At 39.8% G+C, this 22,371-nt stretch overlaps 1 protein-coding gene across 1 annotated transcript; it reads left to right on the top strand.

Annotated features, from left to right (window-relative positions):
- Positions 1 to 2,486: 2,486 nt before the first annotated feature.
- Positions 2,487 to 3,119, top strand: LOC107793101 (uncharacterized). Its single transcript, XM_016615390.1, has one exon. The coding sequence runs from the start codon at positions 2,487 to 2,489 to the stop codon at positions 3,117 to 3,119; it is 633 nt and encodes a 210-aa protein (XP_016470876.1).
- The last annotated feature ends 19,252 nt before the right edge of the window (positions 3,120 to 22,371 follow it).

Genomic DNA, 22,371 nt, shown 5'->3' with positions numbered 1-22,371 from the left:
TATTGTATTGATGTTGAAAAAATAGATGCTCAATTAATTCATTGCACAGTAAGGGGGAGAAGGGATGGATTTGAAGCTTGCCTTACACTAGTGTATGGTTTCAACACAGTTGAACAAAGGAAAGCTCTGTGGAGTAACCTAAATGATATTTCAACACAAGTGACAAAGTCTTGGATAATTGGTGGAGATTTTAATACTATGTTGTATACTCAAGACAGAATGTATGGCAATCTAGTAGCAATGAGTGAAATGGTAGATTTCTCAGACTGTATTCATAACCTGTTTCTAAATGAACTGGCATGGAAGGGAGAGTACTATACCTGGTCCAATAAATAACAAGGTGATGATAGGATACTAAGTAGAATTGATAGGGTGTTTGGTAATGACTTGTGGATGTCTAACTAGGGGCATGTATGTACTGAATATGATGTGCCATTGATATCTGATCACTTTCCTATGCTGCTGAACATCAAATCTATGAGATCCAATATCAAACCACCCTTTAGATTCTTTAATGTATGGACAGATCATAAGGAATTTGGAAATATAGTGAAGTCCATATGGAACAAAAGATTAGCAGGGGATGATATGGAGAATGTATGGAAGAAGCTCAAAGCTCTGAAGCTTTTATTCAAGAGACTAAATGCTGATGAATATAAGGGAATAACCAAGAGAATTGAAAATGCAAGAAGTGACCTTGTTACAATCCAACAAAAGATGCAAAAGCCAATATAGTGACAGTCTGCTAGAGCAAGAGAGACAAACTCTCCAACAACTAGAGAAGTGGTCTCTAATTGAAGAGAGTATTCTGAAGCAAAAATCAAGGGTCAAATGGATTAAACTGGGGGATGGCAATACCAAGTATTTTTCTGCTATTGTAAAAGAGAGGAGCCATAGAAAACATATATTAGAGCTGACTACAGAGGATGGAAGGAAGGTTAATAATCAGGTTAGCATTAAATAAGAGTTTATAAGGTTCTATAAAAACCTGATGGGGGATTCTACAAAGACATTATCAGCAATTAACAAAGAAATAATGAAGAATGACCCTAAGCTTACTCATGAACAACAGCTTAGTTTGATTGCAGAAGTGACAAAAGATGAAGTATATAAGGGTCTATGTGCTATACAAGAGGATAAAGCTCCTGGGGTTGATGGATATAATTCATGTTTTTTCAAGAAAGCATTGCCTATATTGAAGCAGGAGATTGTGCAAGCAGTGCATAAGTTCTTTATCACTCGAAGAATATACAAAGGTATTAACTGTACAACAATTACTCTTGTTCCTAAAGTGAATAGCCCAACTATAGCAAGGGAATTCAGGCCTATTGCATGTTGTACTGTTCTCTATAAGATCATATCTAAAATACTAGCAAGCAGACTGCAGGGAGTAATTGCTAGTGTGATAAGTGAAGCTCAGGTAGAATTCATTCCAGGAAGGACAATATTAGATAACATAATCTTATCTCATGAACTTGTGAAGGCATATACCAAAAAGAATTCTTCCCCAAGGTGTATGATCAAGATTGATCTAACCAAAGCTTATGATTCTGTAGAATGGATATTCTTGGAACAAGAAATGATTGAGTTGGGGTTCCCTAGTAAGTTTCAATAATGGGTGCTTACCTGTATGAAGAATGTGACCTATTTAATTATCATCAATGGAGAACCTACTGAGCCATTCCCAGCTGCAAAGGGATTGAGACAGGGAGATCCCATGTCTCCTTTCCTCTTTGCAATTGCTATGGAGTACTTGAGTAGAAGTTTGAATGGACTGAAGAAGGAAAGGGAATTCAAATATCACCCAAGGTGTACTAAGCTTGGCATAACTCATCTGAGTTTTGCGGATGATTTGCTGCTCTTTGCAAGGGGTGACATGGCCTCAATCACTCAGTTACAATACTATCTTAATCATTTTTATGCAGCTTCAAGCTTGAAAGCCAACCAGGAATAGAGTTTAATCTTCTAAGGAGGTGTTAGTCAGTTGGAAAGTGAAGAGATAGTGCAGAAATTTGGTTACTCTAGAGGTATATTGCCAGTTAAGAACCTAGGAGTTCCATTAACCACTAAGAAGATGTCCATAGCCCAGTGGCAACCACTTATTGAGAAAATAGCGGCAAAAATTTCTTCATGGATAGCAAAAAAACTCTCATATGATGGAAGAATTCAATTAGTGCAATCTGTCTTATTTGGTATTCAGACTTATTTCTCAACTGTTTCTGATTCCTAGCAAGGTCTTGAAGGCTATTGAAGCATACTGCAGAAGCTATGTGTGGTCAGGAGTCAATGTCATTACAACAAGATCTCTGGTAACATGGGATAAAATATGTACTCCCAAAAGTGCTGGGGGACTAAACCTAATCAATCTCAAACTATGGAATAAAGCAGCAACAACAAAGAACTACTGGGATCTAGCAAACAAGGGGGATAAGATGTGGATCAAATGAATACATGTATACTATATAAAAGGCCAACAGATATCTAATATGCCAATACCAAAGCAGGCTTCCTGGTTAGTTAGAGAGATGGTGGAGGCAAGAAACTCAGTGGCAACAATTCACATTCAGCTAAGGAAGAACAACAACATAATCAGACAACTATATTTGGCTATGATGGGGCAATTGCCAAGAGTAGAATGGAAAATGCTCATGTTTGGAAATGAAGCAAGGGCAAAAGCTAAATTCACAATGTGTCTATACTTCCAAGAGAGGATGCTAACCAGTGACATATTGAACAAATGGGGGATGCAGGTGGACATGAAATGTATTATGTGTAAAGTACATGATGAGAACAGGAAGCATATCTTTATTGAATGTGAGTATGCTAAGAGTGTTTGGACAAAATTGCTAAAATGGATGCAGAGGCAACCAATCTGGGCAACCTCATGGGACCAGCACCGGAAATGGGCAGCAGAGAATGCAAAAGGGAAATCAAGTAAGGCAGGAGTATTCAGGATGGTTTATGCAGAAGCAATTCATGAGATATGGAATGAGAGAAATCATACGATATTTGAAAAGCAAAGCAAGAAAGCTGAAGAGTTAGCTAGGAACATAGCATGCATATGTAATGTTAGAGCAACAAATCAGAATAGGCAACTTATACAAAAATTTCAGTTCTGATTGTAAATGATAGTAGAGAGGAGGTGAGTATAGCAGATATATGTATAATTTGGAGAGATAGAGCAAATAGGACAGTGGGCTGAGTTGTAAGCCAACTATTGATTTGTAAAGATTCAATGGTGATTAATGGAAATTTCTAATTACAAAAAAAAAAAGAGAAGCTTTTATAATCACACAAATGACATGGTCCCGCAAAGCTTTTACCCTTAAGCTTTTAAGACCATAAATTATAAAAGTATTATTTTTTTAAGCTCCGTGCAGAGTCAAATTATCTCATCTAAATTGAAACGGAAGGAGTAATTTTTTGATGTTTAATTTCTATACACTGATAATATAAAATGTCACATAAATATAACGATCCATAATAAATGAAATTAGCTACTTGCAAAATAATGTAGACAAACTGTTACGACATAGTAAATTATACAGTAGTGTAATAATTTTTTACCTTGTTAATGTACAAGTGAATTAGTTGGACAATAAAGCAGGCACAACCTGTTATGACAGATTGAATTACACAATACTGTAATTGTTTTAACTTTTTAAAGTAAAAGTTTAATAAAGCTTTATAGTTCATTAATGGCCCCGAGAATTTAGAAATGTAACGATAGGCGTCGACTTTAACTACTGAGATATCAACTATAGCGTTTCTGGGAAAAAGAAAAAGAAACAAAGCCCAGAAGACTTAAATTTAACTACAACTTTCGTATGCACGAGACTGCTTCGTTCCAGCCCCTCTAATTTCTTATTGTTTAGTCCAGGATGATATTTTCTTACTTCTATGGGGAGGTAGATAATGGATTGGACATGTGACGTCAGACATAGAGGTCAATGCGACTTGATGGTTGAAGATATATATTGAAGAAATCCAAACTGAGATTTTCAAAATACGAATTTGCTTCAAAGATATTGATTGTAACTGAAACTGGTGGCAGTCATGCAAGTCAAACTGTGGCACCAACTAATTTAGCATTTGACAAATAAACAAATTTTATTAAAAAGGAGAAGTAACGTATCCCTTTAACTGATCATGGCCATGCAAGTAACTAATAGTTCTCTGATCACGCCCAATTCTAGTTCTAAAAAAGATAAACGGTCGTTGCAAATATAATCCGGTCTAAGAGTCCGGAGTCGAATCTCACAGAGAGCTAGATCAATATCACTAAGAAGGCAAGCTCGAACAATTTCTAAGTTATAAAGATTTAGATTCTTGTATATAACTAATTGTCACGACCTAAAATCCAACGAGCCGTGATGACACCTAACCCAACCCGCTAGGTAAGTCAATTAACAACTATCCGAATTAATGAGATTTATCAAGAAAAGAAATGATAATACAATTGTTTTTATACAGGAATTTTCCAAGGATTGGTAGTATAAATCATGAGCTTCTAAGATTTAGAGTTTACAAAGCTAGTGTAAAATAAATACATCATCTGTCTGAATTATACATAAACAAAATTTTCATAAGTCGAGAGCTGCCATGAACAAGAGGCAGCTATAACCGAAATGCGGGTACGCCTTCAATACTAGCTCCCATCATTCACAACAACGTCAGCATCCAAATCTGCACGCAAGGTGTAGAAGTGTAGTATGAGTACAACCGAGCCCATGTATTCAATAAGTAACAAACCTAATCTTAGGTTGAAAATAGTGAGGAGCTGGAACAGAAGTCAGAGTCCAACACCAATAGCCAACAACAGTTTATAACAAAATAATAATAATGGTACAAGGAATACTCATATATAAGATGCTCAATTCATTTACAGTTCCGAAAAAATAGGAATGCTTTTCAAGCATATTAGTGAAAATCCAATTCTTTTACCGAAATTACCAAAATATGAGTAGGTTTGTAAAATTTTGATTTTTTCCAAAATATTTCAACAACAGATAAGATGTTTCATTATCAAATGACACGAGAAAAATACATCTTTGCGCCTACATGTCAATGTATGCATGCCAACTGTAATACCATGAAGTGATAAAACCATATGCATACTTCTCAAGGCAACAGTCACTCAACTCATTTCAACATCTCATACTCTTGGCTCTCAGCCCTCAATACACACTCTCAATAGGTACCTGCGCTCACTAGGGGTGTACAGACTTCGGAGGGGCTCCTTCAGCCCAAGCGCTATATTGCTGCGGCGTGCAACCCGATCCATATATCTCACAGCTTGTGCAGCCCGATCCCATCATGAATAAATAATACCTTGTCACGACCCAAATCGAAGGGGCCGCGACGGGCACTCGGTGCCTTACTCAACTGAGTACCAACGTAACATATCTTTCTTATAATACTATTATGGGTAAATGAGCTAGAAAACTCGTCATGAGATAACAAGAGTGAAACATAATGGAATACTCAACATATGACGACCCAACATGATATGCAAACTTATACATGTGACATATAGGCCTATAAGGTCGACATGTCCATTTGTAAACTCAAAACATAAGCCGACAAGGCCATACAAGTATCCATACACCTGACATCTGTCTACAAGCCTATAAGAGTACATAATATCATAAAGGTTGGGACAGGGACCCGCCATACTAATCAATACATATCCAAAGTATACTGACCAAATAGGTAACTCCGGAGCAAGTGGAATGCACCAACACCTTCCGCAGAGCTAATTGCCTACTTGGAGGACTGTCAACCTATCAATCGAGACCTGCTGGCATTAAGCGCAACATCCTCAGGCAAAATGGACGTTAGTACGAATAAAGTATTGAGTATATAAGGCTAGAAAACATAAACAAGAACAATAATGTAAAGAGAGATAGAAGAGATACAACCTGTAACATCTAAGTGCCTCTGAGGGCTACTAACATGAAATTCATAATACATATATATACATAAACTTTTAAAAAGCATACGCCTCTATGGGCATCATCATCATCATATCGTACCCGGCCTCAAAGAGGACTCGGTAAAAACGTACCCGGCTATCATAAGGCTCGGTAGAATCGTACCCAGCCACGTGGAGCTCGGTAAACCCAACTGATCAGTGGTTGCACAATAGGTACCATACCCGGCCGACTATAGTGCAGCTCTGTAGAGTAAAATAGATACATATATATAATGCATGTAGGACTCATTGGAATCATATTCTGAACCTTTTTAAGTGACGTAAGGTCGATGTTCTCTGTACACCTTATTAGGAATAACTCTTCATCAAGAATCTTATAAGAATCAGGAAGTACCAACAACATTGATAACATAAGGATAAGAGAAGCAACCTCAACATCAATTGTTCCATAAGAAGGGAAAGAATGTAAGTACTGCTAGCTTCTAAGAGTAGAGTACCTTTGGAAGCTCGTTCATTACATTATGTACAATCGAAGTCAGGCAAAAGAAGGAAAGAGATAGCCTCACATACCTTGTATATGTACTTCCCAACCTCAAGCTATGCAAATGTCACTTCTCCTTGGTCTATAATAAGAGAAATGATACTATCGTTATCGTTTAAGCATCGTAACTATTATGTATCGACCACAACCTATTTTACGATGAAACGGACAACACCTCCCCTATATATATGACTTCACACAAGTCAAAACAATCACAAACAGCCCAACATACCCCTATCACTTCATACACAACACGACAACTATAATAGTGTCAAACAATCCGAAAATATTACGACCAACGACCAGCAAATAACCCTGCCATTATGTGGTATTTCTCCACACCCTTACTCCTATTAACTACATAAAAATAGTAGAAAAAAAGACAACCCAATAGAAACAAGAAACAGCCCACAAAACAGTCCCCCAAGTTCAGCAACTCAAAATTAATTTTTCAGTTTACTTAAACACGTTTCGACTTGTATTTTCTTTCAAATTGAGAAACACAACAAAAAGTACATAATTATACCTCTTATCCAATAAACCAGCCGTGAATTCAACTTAAAAATAAGTTCACAACCAGCCAACCATGACACAAGAACAAACAACATACCATTCTTTCGAAAATTGCTAGGTCTTTTCTTTACAATCGAGTTACAGCTCGCAAATGCATATATAATAGAAGGAGAAGCATAACCTTACCTTCTACTGAGTATAACCCACGAAACGTGGTCCTTCTTCATCAAAAATCAGTTCCTCAATGTGGCTACAAGAAGGATAAAGAGAAACTAGCAAGCTATCTAGACTTTTCGGCACTAGAATCACGTCGCAACACCCGAAATACCCTAGGGTTTGTGTTGGATTTTTGGGGAAGAGTTGCAGGGGTTCAATTGAGTTTTCAAGGTCTGAAATATGGGTGATATAAATGAGTTTATAATCCCTTAAAATTCCCCTCTTGGCCGACTTTGGGGCTTTTAATTGCGTCCTCTCATTTTGGCAAGTAGGTGATGCACCTACTTGTCACCTACCAATCTGCACAGTCTCGCAAAAATGCAAATATCTCTATATTCTGAGATCTTATTGACAAATGGTTTAAGGCGTTGAAAACTAGACTCACAGATCTTCAATTTGATATGCAGATCATCCCTTGATTCCAAGTATATTAGGAGAAAAGTGCAGCTACATTTGACCTAAATTTCAGCACATTATGAATGCAACTTGTGATGGCCTTTGCCAACTTTTTGTTCCACAACTCGCTTGACTTAAAAACATAACACACGACTATCATAAGACTAAAATAAATCATAACTTAACTTCCTCATAATGTTAATCGCCCTAGTTTCACCCCAATAGTATATGTTATAACATTCCAAACTTGTCAACTTTCGATGAAACTTATTTAACGAGCCGTGTCCACATAGAACAATCGAGCCCGCAACAACAAAAACATGTATACTTGTACCAGGTAATCAAAGAATACTTCCCAAAAGCATTTTGCATTTCAAGGAAGCTATATATTCTTGCAAAAAATGGCTCCAAAGCCGAAAGGCACCCCGAACACTCGGGGACTGTCGTCAACAACTCGAAACAATGCGACCCCCAAGTTGGAGCTCCTATCTCATAAGCTCTCGATGAGGCAACAATGGGATCACTCAACAACTCCAGAGCCAAAAACCTCTCGAACACTCGGGGACTGGCGTCAAAAACTCAAGGCTACACGACCTCCGTGTCGAAAACTCCAAAATCATAAGCCCTCAATGAGGCAACACCAAGTTCACAAGTAATGGCTCCCGAGCCAAGAAACCCTTGATGACTCGGGGACTGCCGTCAATCGCCATCTCCATCGACTTATCAAAACCCGAGGCCGTAAGGCCACATGCGGGCAACCTCGGTCTCATAAGACCTATATAAGGTAATAACAATATCTGTAAGACCTCAAAGGCATGAAAAACTTGTAAGACCTTACTAAAGGCATAAACCCGATCTCAAAGTTTTGGCTATATATCGAACTTGTAAGACCCCTAAAAAAGCATACCCTCGATATAGACGCCGAAACTACTTCACGCGGGACTTAAAGGCTCTGACCAAACATAAATTACTCCGGTCACAAAGATGTACCAGCCAAACTAATGCGACTCGGGGATGCCCGACCGTCGCTATAAATCACAGGCCTTCAATTACTTCGAATATACTTCGGAAATAACTGGTTAAACAAGCTATCCTCGATATAGGTAAAAGAGCTTTGACCATGTCAGCTCCTAAATACTGGCTTCAAAATACTCAGTCTCCGAGCCAAACCTCCTGAGGTGCTCGATCATCACCATATAACGACTCACAATTGAGGTTTTTTATTAAACCATCAAAGAGTCAGGCAAATACTATTTCAAAAAATCCTTATCGAGGGAAAAATAAAGCCTACATAAAAGGTCGCATCGACCCAAGGCGTAAGAGTCACTGTCTCCAGCCCACATATATAAAAGGTCATACCGACCCAACGCATAAGAGCCTAAGGGCCAACTTGCAATTCGAAAACTTGAGGGTCAAATGAGCTCGAGTCGAAAACCGATTCGGAGACTGAACCTAAAACAATTAACTAAATATGCCTAAGAGCAAAAGCGTAAGAGCTCAAACACCGACCTACATAAAAGTTCGCATCTACCCAAGGCGTAAGAGCCACTATCGCTAGCCCCCATATATAATAGGTCGCATCGACCCAAGGCGTAAGAGCCATTGTCTCCAGCCCACATACACAAAAGGTCGTACCGACCCAACGCGTAAGAGCCTATGGGCCATCTTGTAATTCGAAAACTTGAGGTCGAATGAGCTCGAGTCGAAACCCAATTCAGAGACTGAACCCAAAATAATTAACTGAATATGCCTAAGAGCAAAAGCATAAGAGCTCAAATGCCGGCCTACACTAAAAGGTCGCTTCAGCCAAAAATGTAAGTGCTATTGTCGCCAACCTAAAATTCAACAACTTGAGGGTCAAATGATCTCAAGCCGATGAACGACTCGGGGACTAATCCCAAAACAGTTGACCTAAATATTCCTAAGAGCAAAGGCGTAAGATCCATTGTCGCTAGTTTATACATAAATGTCACATCGACCAAGCGCGTAAGATCTTACGGTCCAGATCGATGAGCCTCAAGGCCATATCGAGAATCTAAGGATTACCCTCAACTCAAAGACTAGTTCATCTAGCTAAAATTAAGGAAAAAAGAAATGCAGGAGAAACAAAACCACGAGGTTTCCTCTTTATACATACATGCTGAAAAATACAAGCTCCATTTACAAATGTGCTTTGAAAATGCTATATACAGAATCGAAAAGTAAAATCCACTCCCCCTTGGGGGATATGGCCCGTCGTCCTCATCTTCGCTATCCTCAGTGTCAGACAGAAGTAACCGAGCATCGCGCCCGTTCGCCCTCGCCCGCGTCAACTCTTTCGAGAGGTCAAATCCCCTAGCACGAATCTCCTCATGGGTTTTCCTCCGAGACTTACACCGAGCATATTCTTTGATCCTATCTTCACGGTCAAGGATCTTTCTCAGCTTAGCTTGAGCATCTGCAAAGTCCTCCAAATAGACCGCTACATTCTGGTCAGCCTTAGTTCGGCTCATTACAGCTTCAGCCCAGGTATCCACAACCTTGGCCTTTATCTTAAAGAGCTCAGTCTCGAGCTTCGTAACTATATCTGTTCGAACCAAGATATTATCAGGAGCTAAGTGAAGTTGAACCTCAAGGGTGGAAGCTTTAGCTAGAGCACCCTTCTCCGTCGAAGCTTGAGCGTCCGCCTGAGCCTTTAACTCATCATACTTGCACTTGGCTCGGTCAACCTCATCTCGAAGGTACTCTAAGACCTCTGCCTTTTTCTGCAACTGAAATAAATAAAACATTAGCCTCAGGAGTTAGAAGGAGTTACGCACACTCGCTCGGAACAAAAACTACCTACTCCTTCAAGTATCGAGCTCCGACTCACCTCATACCGTAAATATGCCAACTCGACTTCCCTTTCATCACAAAATAGCCTAAGGGATTTCTCCTCATCCAGAGCTTTCTGCAGCTTGGCCTCACGGCGAAGCAGCTCAGACTTTAGCTTATCGAAGGCCTGCAAAGGAAAACTCAGTAAGGAAGGGAAGACGCCAAACTCGAAAGGCATGTGCCAAAAACTCACCACAGAGTGAAGCCGTTGTGCTTCCTTGAAGGTAGAGTTCACATTTGCTAACCTAGCTCCCTCAGCTCCAAAAGAGTCAACCCCGGCTGAGGCACAGTCGCTCGGTGCATATGATCTTGGGTTTCTAGTATCCCTCGAAGTACCTCCAATGGAAAAAGCTGCCTCCCCAAAACCAGAAATCATAGGCATGGCAGGCTTAGTCAATACTTCCACTCCGTGCCCTCGGTCCAGGTTCACCTTACTTTGAGCACCATCGCCCTGCAAAGGTATCTCTTGCTTATTGTTATCATTCAATAGCCTAGAAGCTAGCAATCCTTCTTCCCTCCCAAGAGGGTACGGCCTCGCCTCAGAAGGCTTCCCGATGCCTACAACAGGGTTAGTACGTAGAAAGAGAAAGTGCTTTTCCAACTAAAAGAATGGAAGGGAACAGATAGCACAGCACATACCGTGGTATTTTGCCTCCCACTTATCCTTAGATAAAGCTCGCCACTTACGGTCATTGTAAGTCGAGTGGGATCGCCAACTTACCCAATCCGGCAGATAGGGAACCTCGCCCGACATCCACAAAATCGCTGCAGAAAAAGAAAAGAAGGCATATTTACAGAACACCCCTTCGCCATGATTGAAAAAATGCGAAGGAACGAGTGTACCACTTACGTGTATAATTCCATTCCTCAAGGAATGGCATAAACTCCATGGGGATAATATCAATAGTTCGTACTCGGATGAATCGACTCATCCACTCCCGACCCCCGTCTTCTTCGTCATCAACAACGAAAGGCGTGGTCGATCGGCATCGTAAGGTTAGGAGACCTTGATGATGAAAGGGCCGGTATAGCTTGATAAGATGGCTAAACGTAAATTCAAGCCTTCATTCTCCATAAAGAACCTCACCATCAACACTATCCGCCAAAATGATGGGTGAATCTGGGCCAAGGTAACCTGATACTTTCGACAGAAGTCAAGCACAACCCTATCAAGGGGGCCCAGTGTGAAAGGATACGTGAATACATTTAGAAAACCCTTAGCACGATCCATAATAATCTCATCTGGGAAAGGTACCTGCAGTACTACCTTTTCCCCCTATCCACAGTCTTTCCTCACCGACTCAAGGTGTCCCTCTAATCGAAGAAGTAAACTTCAAGGTATGCTCCTGTTGGTCCTGAGCATCGGGGCACTTTTCTGATGAAGAGTCCCCTCCCGAAGCAAAATACCCCGAGCTAATAAGGCGAGAACCAGAGGCGAAACTCTCTCCTCCTTGGCTAACGGATCCCGATGTAGCAGTTATGATTACAACAAAATTAGAGAACTGGAGGAGGAATTTAGGCCAGAGCATCAATACTGAAATAATGAAAGTCCTAACGCTGGAAAAAAGGGCAACTTCTCAGAATGGTGGAATATCTAGAAGGGTGGAAGCAACCCTATATATGGAAAAAGCAGCGACGATCTGCCTGCCTTAGAGGCCGATTAAAATACTGGCCGAAATCACTTTGGGGAGATGTGCCGGTGGGATAGCCTCAGTCACTTTGCAGCCCCGTCATCCATTTGACGAACACTGTGTGATGTTTCGGGGTCGGAGACCCCCACACCAACAATTCCCAAGATGGTACCCGATCTCGAGGACCTCCATCAATAAGAAGTTAGGCTCCAGGAAGCCTTTGGCGTCATTGCAAGTCCTGAGATGGTACCTAATCTTGAGGACCTCCATAAAAAAGAAGTTAGGCTCCAAGAAGCCTTTGGCATCATCACAAGTCACAACATGTACCCGATCTCGAGGACCTCCATCAAAAAGAAGTTAGGCTCCAGAAAGCCATTTGCATCATCGAAAGTCTAGAGATGGTACCCAATCTCGAGGATCTCTCCAAGGGGCCATCTGTCACACCTCCTTTTCACTACACCCCGTAAGGGCATAAAGGAGTTTTTCCAATTAAAGGACAATCGGAACGGGATTTAGTTATTAAGATTTCAGAGTCAGCACTTGGGAGATTAATGGTGTCCCAAGTCACCATTCGAATCCCGAACCGAGGAAAAATATGACTCTGTTACAGTCTGCGAACCAGAAATCCGAGTATGGAATTCTGTTAACCCGGGAGAAGGTGTTAGGCATTCCCGAGTTCCGTGGTTTTAGCACGGTCGCTCAACTGTTGTATTTGATCTTATCTGATTTAAAAACATGTTCTTGCTTATGTTTTTTTAATTTCGAACCGCTTTTATTATTATTATGAGAATTGCAACGTCGCGAAAATGTGTCTCGAACCGCATCACAATCAATGAACCCGCGGTCGTTGACACATTTCGATTCCGTTGAGATTTGGATTTGGGTCGCATCAATGCGCACCCGAGTTTAAGAAGGTAATTTATTAAAAACGCTCCTAAAGTATCTAACGCGTTATTATCTTTAGGGAAGGCCGTGAAATTCTCTAAACGGCCCATTCCGAATTCTAAGAAATTAAGACACTATTTATCGAGGGCCCCGCAAATCGTAGTTTTATTCGGCGAGGCTCATCTCATTTTGTTATTTAAGGGTATTTAAACTAAAAAAAACTATTTGTTATCTACTATGGCTCGTCTCCAATAATCAATAGATCTAGTTAGTTAATAAATTAAGAGGGCTCTTACATTTTAATTGGACGCAATTGGATTCTGATGACCCACAGATCGCAAGGAACGCTGGTTCACTAGTTCTAACATTTAATGGGGCCTTGAGTGATTCCCAAGAGCCTATTGAAGGAATTTCTCATAAGCTGGGCCGTTAAAGGGAGGCCCAATACGAAACTCATTGCAAGCTAGACAAGGACCCAGGATCGAACCTGGGCAGGGATACCACCAGCTTACAAACACGCCACTAAACGATTCCCAATTGATCCTAACTAACAATGACAATTGTGATCACGGAGCTTCAAATTTTTAAATATAGAACCAATCATTAGCTAATCATCTAACTCAAACAACTATGTTCAACTTTTTAAACAAAAACAAATTAACGTGCATGATTTCAGTAACATTTCCCAACAACAATTAGCAATCTCAACTATGATTATAAATTCAATACATTAATCAACAATCCAAACACCTACTGGACTTAAATCTGATTGAAATGAACCTGGAAGAACACAAATCAATTAACAGTTCACTAAGTGTCACAAGCCTACTAAAACTAAATGAATATCCCATACTTAGCAACTAAACAGATAGTTTTATCTTCATAACAAACTGATCCAAACATCAATAATATAAAAAGAAACTACACAATGGTTTTAAAAAAAACTGATTTGTTTATTCCAATTTGACTCATATTCACAAGTTTCTCCATATTCAAGCAAACTTCAGCTCCATCACAATTCGAGAGCATACCTGGATGTGAACAAAATAGGAGTAGGAGAGAGTCAGTCAACAACAACAAAAACAGTCATCAGTTGACAAAATTGTCAGTTACATCACAACCTCAAGCCCAGAATCAGTACCCAGTAAACTCAGAAGAAAGAGTTCATTCGAACAACAAACCAACAGATTTGGAATTGAAATTTTAATCCAGATTCAATTCATTTCAGCTTATCAACGAAGAGCTACTGTTTCAGACTTAAAAACAAGCCAGAAATCAATAAAAGCTCTAGAAAATTCAATGAATCACTCGAGACTTTCTTCAACTCAATGAAACAGTAGAACTACTTTTTTTTTCAGATTGGGAATCGTATGCTCACTATTTCAGCCCCCATTTTTGGACTTTTCTTCTAAAGTTAAGATTTGAGAGAATTTTTCTTGAATTTCAAAATTTTCAGCCCCTGTCCTCAAGGCATTTGATGCCCTTTTATAGGTGACAAAAGAGGGTAAATCAGATTTTAGGTTTCTTTTTAGTCCCTCCCTTGTTTTCAGTTTAGTCCCTTTATTTTTGACTTGCTCAACAAGTAAATCCCTCTATTGTGCTAACACCTACACTAAAGTACCCTTCTAGAAAGCCCTAGGATGCTCTTCTACCCCCACAATACCTATACTACCCTTACCGCTACTTTAAAATTACTATTCTTATCAGAATTACCCTTTTCCATGCCTAAACTACCCTTGAAAGCTTCTAAAAGTTACTGATTCTACCTATATTCTCAACAGCTATAACCAATCTCCTAAATTAATTCAAAACTAACTAGGACTGATTAATTAGAACTCAAAAATTACTCAATTGAACTAACCAATCCCATTTATTCAATCACCCAAACCCAAACAACTTAGAAAAACCAGGAGAACAAGATCAGTCACCATTTAAATGAAATTAAACTAGCTTTTAACCAATAAGCTCACAATTGACCATTCGAACATTAAATTCAGAACTAAAAAGCAATTTGAAATCAACCTAAACATCTAGCTAACATTAATGGACAAAATGGTATTGAATCCAAACTAATCAATTATGCCGATTCTGCAAGTAAAATTATGATTAACTAACAAATGACACATGCATCAAACTAAACTAAAAATGCGAAGATGCTTTACTGATTAAAACAGATGGAAAAAGGAACAAGGAACAAAAAAGATTTAAACTCTACTAATACACAAAAATAAATTGTAAAATTAACAGAACACTTTAATGAAATCAAAACTATAAATAAAACTTTAACTATGGAAGTAAAAAGAACAAGAAAGCTCACTGAAGCACGAGAAACTCCGGCCTGCTGCTATCGTCTGAATCTTTCCAGATTTTTGACACATAACATCCCTAACCATGTGTTTTTTACAAGATAACACATGGTAAAGGATATTACGGTCTAAAATCACAAAGATTTTGGGTTAGGGTTTTGGCCAGAAATTCTTAGATCTGAAATTCGAGCCGCTTAACCAAGATTCGAAGGAAGTTGGTCATGGATTTAGGTTGAGGGAAGTCTGGGGATGGTGTGGTATGATTTTGGGCCGGTTTGGATGAGTTTGCGACTTGGCCGGAAAACTTCAATCGGAGATTCGACGTGCTCTGGCAATATTCGAGGGAAACCAATAGTAGGAATGGAAAGAGGGATTCATGGGGGATCTATGGTGTTAATTTGGGGTTGAACGACGTAGGTTGCACTTGCCGCCGGCGAGGATTTTGGGGCGGCTGGGATTAGGGTTTGCAAGGAGAGGTAGGGTGAGGAAGGCGAAGGACCGGGGTGGGGGGGGGTAAGGTTTCGGACAGTTATATAGTTAGGAGTGGGGGCTTCCTGGCCGTTAGATCATGAGACCTCGACGTCTTGGATTAATCGACGCCAAACGACGTTGTTTTGATTTTAGCGTATTGGACCGGAGGGTTCTGGGCTGTTTGGGCGTGATGGTTTGGGCTGATGCTCAATTCAGAAGAGGCTCAATTGTTTCTTGTTTGTTTTGTTTTCTCTTTTATTTCTTTTATCTATTTTTGTATTTTGTTTTCCACTTTGTAATTTTGTATTTATTTTTCTGATTTTATAAAATTGCAACAATTTAAAATAAAGTCCTAATATATTTCAAAATAAACTAATTAAATTCTAAATTATTTAAAACCTATTTTACGCCAAATTTACGATTAAAACAATTAAAATGCGAAAGTGAGCTATTTTTTAATTTTTCATGTTTGGTTCTAAAAAAACTAACCCCTAATTGATCCTAAACATATAAAATTATATCCTAAATGCAAATGCATATTTTTTGTATTTTATATGAATTAACATGCACAAATAAAATGCAACCATTATCAGAAAATGATACCAAAATGCACAAAAAATTGTAAAAATAAAAAATAAAGAAAAATTATTTTGTTGGAATTTTGGGAATTATTCATATATAGGGCAAAAATCACGTGCTCACAGCTGCCCCTCTTTGCTTAGAAACATGAAATGTTTTCGGGCAAAGATAAGTGAGCAAATACGAGCGATTTTTGCCCGTTTGGAAATTCCGTGTGAAACATTTTTTGAAAAGCTTGACCGCACCCTGCTTCAGAGGTTGCCTACATATCCTAGGCTAAACAGGAATCAGGTCAGTGTAGTTTGGGAATGTCTGGTAGCTGGGACTACCAGGAGCTGTGATTTCACTGCGATTGTTGTTGCTGCTGCTTGCTGACTTCCCTTATTACACCACGTCAAAGATAAAAGAAGCTGAACTAACTATGCTCTATTAATTACAAAAGTCCTATCTAGATTCTTCAAACTTTGCTCTTGTACTTCCTTGTTGCCTTGTTGTCTTGTGTTTTCTTGTTGCATCATTGTCTCGTGTTTTCTCGATAAAATTCCTTGTTGCTACTTCAACTGGTCAACTGAGATGTTGTTCCCTCTCTCCAAACTGCTGAACTTGAGTAAACTTGAACTCGAATGTATTCCTCTGTTATCCAGGCGGGCTCCTGACTGCTGAACTTGAAATTGAAAATACTCCTCTATTATCCAGGCGGGCTCCTGACTTCACAGAAATAGACAAAACGAAGAAAACTTTCTGCCCCAGTTTGGAAACTGGGCACATGTTACCGGATATTAATAGGAATTTGACTAAATCTAGACTTGAAATACCTCTGTTGCACAGGCGGGCTCCTGCTTTCCGAAACTTGAATTGTATACCTCTGTTCTCCAGGCGGGCTCCTGACAGCGACTACCTAAAAATTTAGCACTTCCATTCTCTCAGCGGGCTCCTGACTTCGCCTACTTAAAAATTTAACACCTCCATTCTCCAGGCGGGCTCCTGATTTCAACTACTCAAAAATTTAACACCTCCATTCTTCAGGCGGGCTCCTGACTTCGACTACTTAAAAAATTTAACACCTCCATTCTCCAGGCGGGCTCCTGACTTCGACTACTTAAAAATTTAATACCTCCATTCTTTAGGCGGGTTCCTAACTCCAAAATGAACAAAGAAATTGATTGAAAACTAAATTAGAATTGTGTCACCTCTGTTCTTCAGGCGGGCTCCTGATTGCTAAAAATTTGAATTGTATGTCTCTATTCTCCAGGCGGACTCTTGATTGCTAAAATTTGAGATGCATGTCTCTGTTCTCCAAGCGGACTCCTGACATTTAAAATTTAAACTGTATGTCTCCGTTCTTCTGGCGGACTCCTGACATCAAACTTGAAAAGTATGTCTCTGTTCTCCAGGCGGACTCCTGACTTCAACAGAATAATCAACCAACGACAATTTTTCTGCCCCAGTTTGGAATCCGGGTGTATGGGTGAGTGCTAAACTGAATCACATATTACTAAGAATTGAAAGCTAAATCCTATTATCCAGGGAGGTTCTGACAACTCCTCATAATTACAAACCTAAGGTATTATTCTCACTACATCATGTTATCTTATCCGGGTATTTGAATTATGTCTTATTATCCAGGAAGGTCCTGACAACTTGCATTTTATCCTAAACATGCAAACTTTGCAACCAAATTATATTTCCCTAGGCTATTCATGATTATCTTTGTATTTAATCAAACCGCACTTTGCGGTCAAACCTGATTACTGCTTGCTTTCCCTTTATGGAGAATTCCTCCTGAACAACTAACTTTCTGCCCCTGTTCCAATCAAAGAAAATCTCGTTAGTTTAAAATGGTGGTTAGTTGATGGCTTGCTGAAAAAAAAATCCTTTCCCTGTATTGCTTTGTGTTGACTGACTTCCACGCACTGACCCTGAACCGTTTGATTTTTTGACCAAGTTTTAAATTCCCCAACCTCTGGCGACCTAAATGTTTTACACCCATGTTGTTATTTCACTTTTCTACCCATTTTGTTTGAACCATTGCATTTCCCGTGACATTTCCCAATCATTCCACCGATGAAATTTCCGTTAATTCCCTATATTCCACTTGACATCAGGTTGTTTTTGACATGCTCTAACCACGTTGTGCTTTACAATTTCAGAAGCTGGTAGCGAGCCTTGAAATCCTTTCCCACTTGCTTTTGAACATCACTGACATTAGAACATTTAGACGAACAAAACCCCCCCAAAAGAGAATGAAATGCAATGGTTTTACGGGTTAGGGATAGGAAAAATCCCAAAATCGGATGACTACTAAAAATGAAGTGAAGAAAAGAAACTTATCTGACCGGAACAGCTGGCACCAATGGTCATGACATGCATTTCGGACTAATCGGCCCAACCGATCCAACTAAACAACTCCCAATTGCCATACCTCATTGCTCAGGACTTCCATCAATTATTTGAATTACCCATACCCTAACCTTGTTCATCCTGCGGTGCCTCGAAACAATTTTCCACCCGCAACCTTTTTGCCAAATAACCATTTTCAACTCACTTTCGCCTCAAGGTGCCCGCGAGGGTTTTCACCAATAAGACTCTCTCATTTATTTTTCTCTCAACTCCCGTCGCCTTAGGATGCCTGTGAAGGTTTTCACCGATAAGACTCTCTCATTATTACTTTATTTTTCTTGCTTGAACCAGAGTGTTGCCCCTATCGTGAGTTATTCCTACCTGCTCAACTTAGCATTTCTCAAAACTGATCAGAAGGTCTTTCTTTGGACCGTAATGTAGGCTTTTGGATTGGTTTAGAAGAAAGGTATAACAAGGCTCAAAACAATTCAAATGGGTTCAAATTACAACTTTCGGAATCCAACTGTTCACAACAATCACAACTTCTGCCCCAATTTCTTGCTTGGGGATTTTTCGGATTTTTATTTTGGTATGACTGAACCTCGGAGTAAGGCTGCCTACGTACCCTTTCGGGATCAAGTCAAACGTAGTTCACTGTATCATAATTACCTTTGTTGTTGTGTGTTTTTTCTTTTCTTTTCTTTCTTTTCTTCTTCTTTCCCTTCTCTTTCTCTTTTCCTTCACTTTTCATTTTTCTTCTTTTTGTTTGTTTTTTTTCTTCTTTTTCCTTCTTCTTTCTTTTTCTTTTCTTTTCTTTTCCTTTGCTTTTCTCTTTTTTTTTCTTTTATGTTCGGCACCTGTGTTCCTTGATAGTGTCATTGATTCCGAAAGAGGGGTATGAAAAATAAGTAAGGCTCAAAGGGGATGACAAGGGATAAAAATGTTTGGATAGCAGGACAAAATGCCTTCGTCATTTCAATCTTTAAGATATGCCAAATACAAACAGATACATTCAGAAATAAAGAAATCATACATAATATCTCTTGACTGCATCGGAATTGATGGCCATTTCTATACATTTTCCTTCTACATTTGTCAAATACAATGCCCCGTTAGACAACACTCTGGTTACTACAAATGGTCCCTGCCAGTTTGGGGCAAATTTTCCTTTTGCTTCAGCCCAATGAGGCAAAATCCGCCTCAGTACTAACTGTCCGACTTCGAATTTCCTTGGACGCACTTTCTTGTTGTATGCTCTGGCCATTCTTCGTTGGTACAGTTGACCATGACACACTGATGCCAATCTCTTCTCGTCAATCAAACTCAACTGCTCAAGGCGGCTTTTCACCCATTCATCATCATCGATCTCAGCCTCCGCAATGATTCGCAGAGACGGGATTTCCACCTCTGCAGGTATTACTGCCTCGGTGCCATATACCAATGAATAAGGAGTTGCCCCCACCGAGGTACAAACGGTGGTGCGGTACCCTAATAATGCAAAAGGTAATTTCTCATGCCACTGTCTAGACCCTTCAACCATCTTCCGGAGTATTTTCTTGATATTCTTATTGGCTGCTTCAATCGCACCATTTGCCTTGGGACGGTATGGAGTAGAATGCCTATGGGTAATCTTAAACTGCTCACGTGTCTCTTTCATCAAATGGCTATTAAGATTAGCCCCATTATCCGTGATGATTACCTTCAGAATCCCAAACCGACAGATGATATTTGAGTGCACGAAGTCGACCATAGCTTTCTTAGTCACAGACTTGAACGTCTTAGCTTCCACCCATTGGGTAAAATAGTCTATAGCTACCAGAATAAACTTGTGCCCATTTGACGCTGCTGGATCAATTGGCCCAATAACATCCATGCCCCATGCGACAAAAGGCCATGGTGCTGATATCGTATGTAGTTCTGATGGTGGAGAGTGAATCAAATCTCCATGCACTTATCACTAATGACATTTGCGCACAAAACTGATACAATCACGCTCCATAGTGAGCCAATAATAACCTGCTTGTAGAATCTTTTTTGCTAGAACGTACCCACTCATATGCGGTCCACAAACTCCGGAATGTACCTCAGTCATGATAGATGTAGCCTGTCTCGCGTCCATGCATCTCAACAACCCGAGATCTGGAGTTCTTTTGTACAACACTCCTCCACTAAAGAAAAACCCGCTTGCCAATCGCCGAATCATTCTTTTCTGATCACCGGTGGCCTGTATCGGATATACTCCCGTCCTGATGTACTCTTTGATATCATGGAACCACGGCTTGCCGTTGATTTCCTCTTCTATCATATTACAATAAGCATGCTGATCACTGACCTGAATCTGCAACGGATCAACATAAGCCTTGTCTGGATGATGCAACATCGACGCCAAAGTAGCCAAAGCGTCGACAACCTCATTATGAATCCTTGGAATGTGCCTGAATTCTATAGCCTGAAACCGCTGACAAAGCTCATGCAGACACTGCCGGTACGGTATAAGCTTTAAATCCCATGTTTCCCATTTTCCTTGAATTTGGTGTACCAGTAGGTTCGAGTCACCCATGACCAAGACTTCCCGTACAAATGCAACGTGATGCAAACAAGCGTTCCTACTAGGGATCCGGCATGAATTCACGTTATTCTGTGTTCAAAAACCTGGGTCGGTGTTCTAAACTGTGTACCCGAGCGGATAACTCGAGTCGAGGAGGGGGCAACTTACCGGGAACCAAAAGGCCATCCAGCTTCGTAACTTGTCCGGCCTCTTTCTTATTTCAAGGTATGACACTAACAGAATAGGGAGTCTCAACCAGTAAGCACATCCCCGTAGGTGAAGAGAGAAGGGTGTCGGCACAGTTTATATACAGTTCAGATAATATGAAAGCGGTAACATTTAGCACATTCAGCACAAGACATGTAGGACAATCAGATACAATTAAATACAACAATATATCTAAGCTCGAATTCTGGTCTGCGAAACTAGAGATTCTGGGTTCGATCCCCAGCAGAGTCACCAGAGCTGTCACACCTCCTTTTCACTACACCCCCGTAAGGGCATAAAAGAGTTTTTCCAATTAAAGGACAATCAAAACGGGATTTAGTTATTAAGATTTCAGAGTCGCCACTTGGGAGATTAATGGTGTCCCAAGTCACCATTCGAATCCCGAACCGAGGAAAAATATGACTCTGTTACAGTCTGCGAACCAGAAATCCAAGTAAGGAATTCTGTTAACCCGGGAGAAAGTGTTAGGCATTCCCGAGTTTTGTGGTTTTAGCACGGTCGCTCAACTGTTGTATTTGATCTTATCTGATTTAAAAACATGTTCTTGCTTATGTTTTTTTTAATTTCGAACCGCTTTTATTATTATTATGAGAATTGCAACGTCGTGAAAATGTGTCTCGAACCGCGTCACAATCAATGTACCCGTGGTCGTTGACACATTTCGACTCCGTTGAGATTTGGATTTGGGTCGCATCAATGCGCACCCAATTTTAAGAAGGTAATTTATTTAAAATGCTCCTAAAGTATCTAACGTGTTATTATCTTTAGGGAAGGCCGTGAAATTCGCTAAACGGCCCATTCCGAATTCTAAGAAATTAAGACACTATTTATCGAGGGCCCCACAAATTGTAGTTTTATTCGGCGAGCCTCATCTCATTTTGTTATTTAAGGGTATTTAAACTAAAAAAAACTATTTGTTATCTACTATG

This window comes from Nicotiana tabacum, chromosome 11 (genome assembly GCF_000715075.1).
Source record: "Nicotiana tabacum cultivar K326 chromosome 11, ASM71507v2, whole genome shotgun sequence".
NCBI lineage: Eukaryota > Viridiplantae > Streptophyta > Magnoliopsida > Solanales > Solanaceae > Nicotiana > Nicotiana tabacum.
The sequence above is the reverse complement of the archived record's forward strand: the minus strand, read 5'-3'. Positions and strand labels throughout refer to the sequence as shown.

Bases quoted from the DNA above. Each gene is read 5' to 3' on its own strand.
- LOC107793101 (XM_016615390.1), top strand. From the start codon at position 2,487: ATGCCAATACCAAAGCAGGCTTCCTGGTTAGTTAGAGAGATGGTGGAG.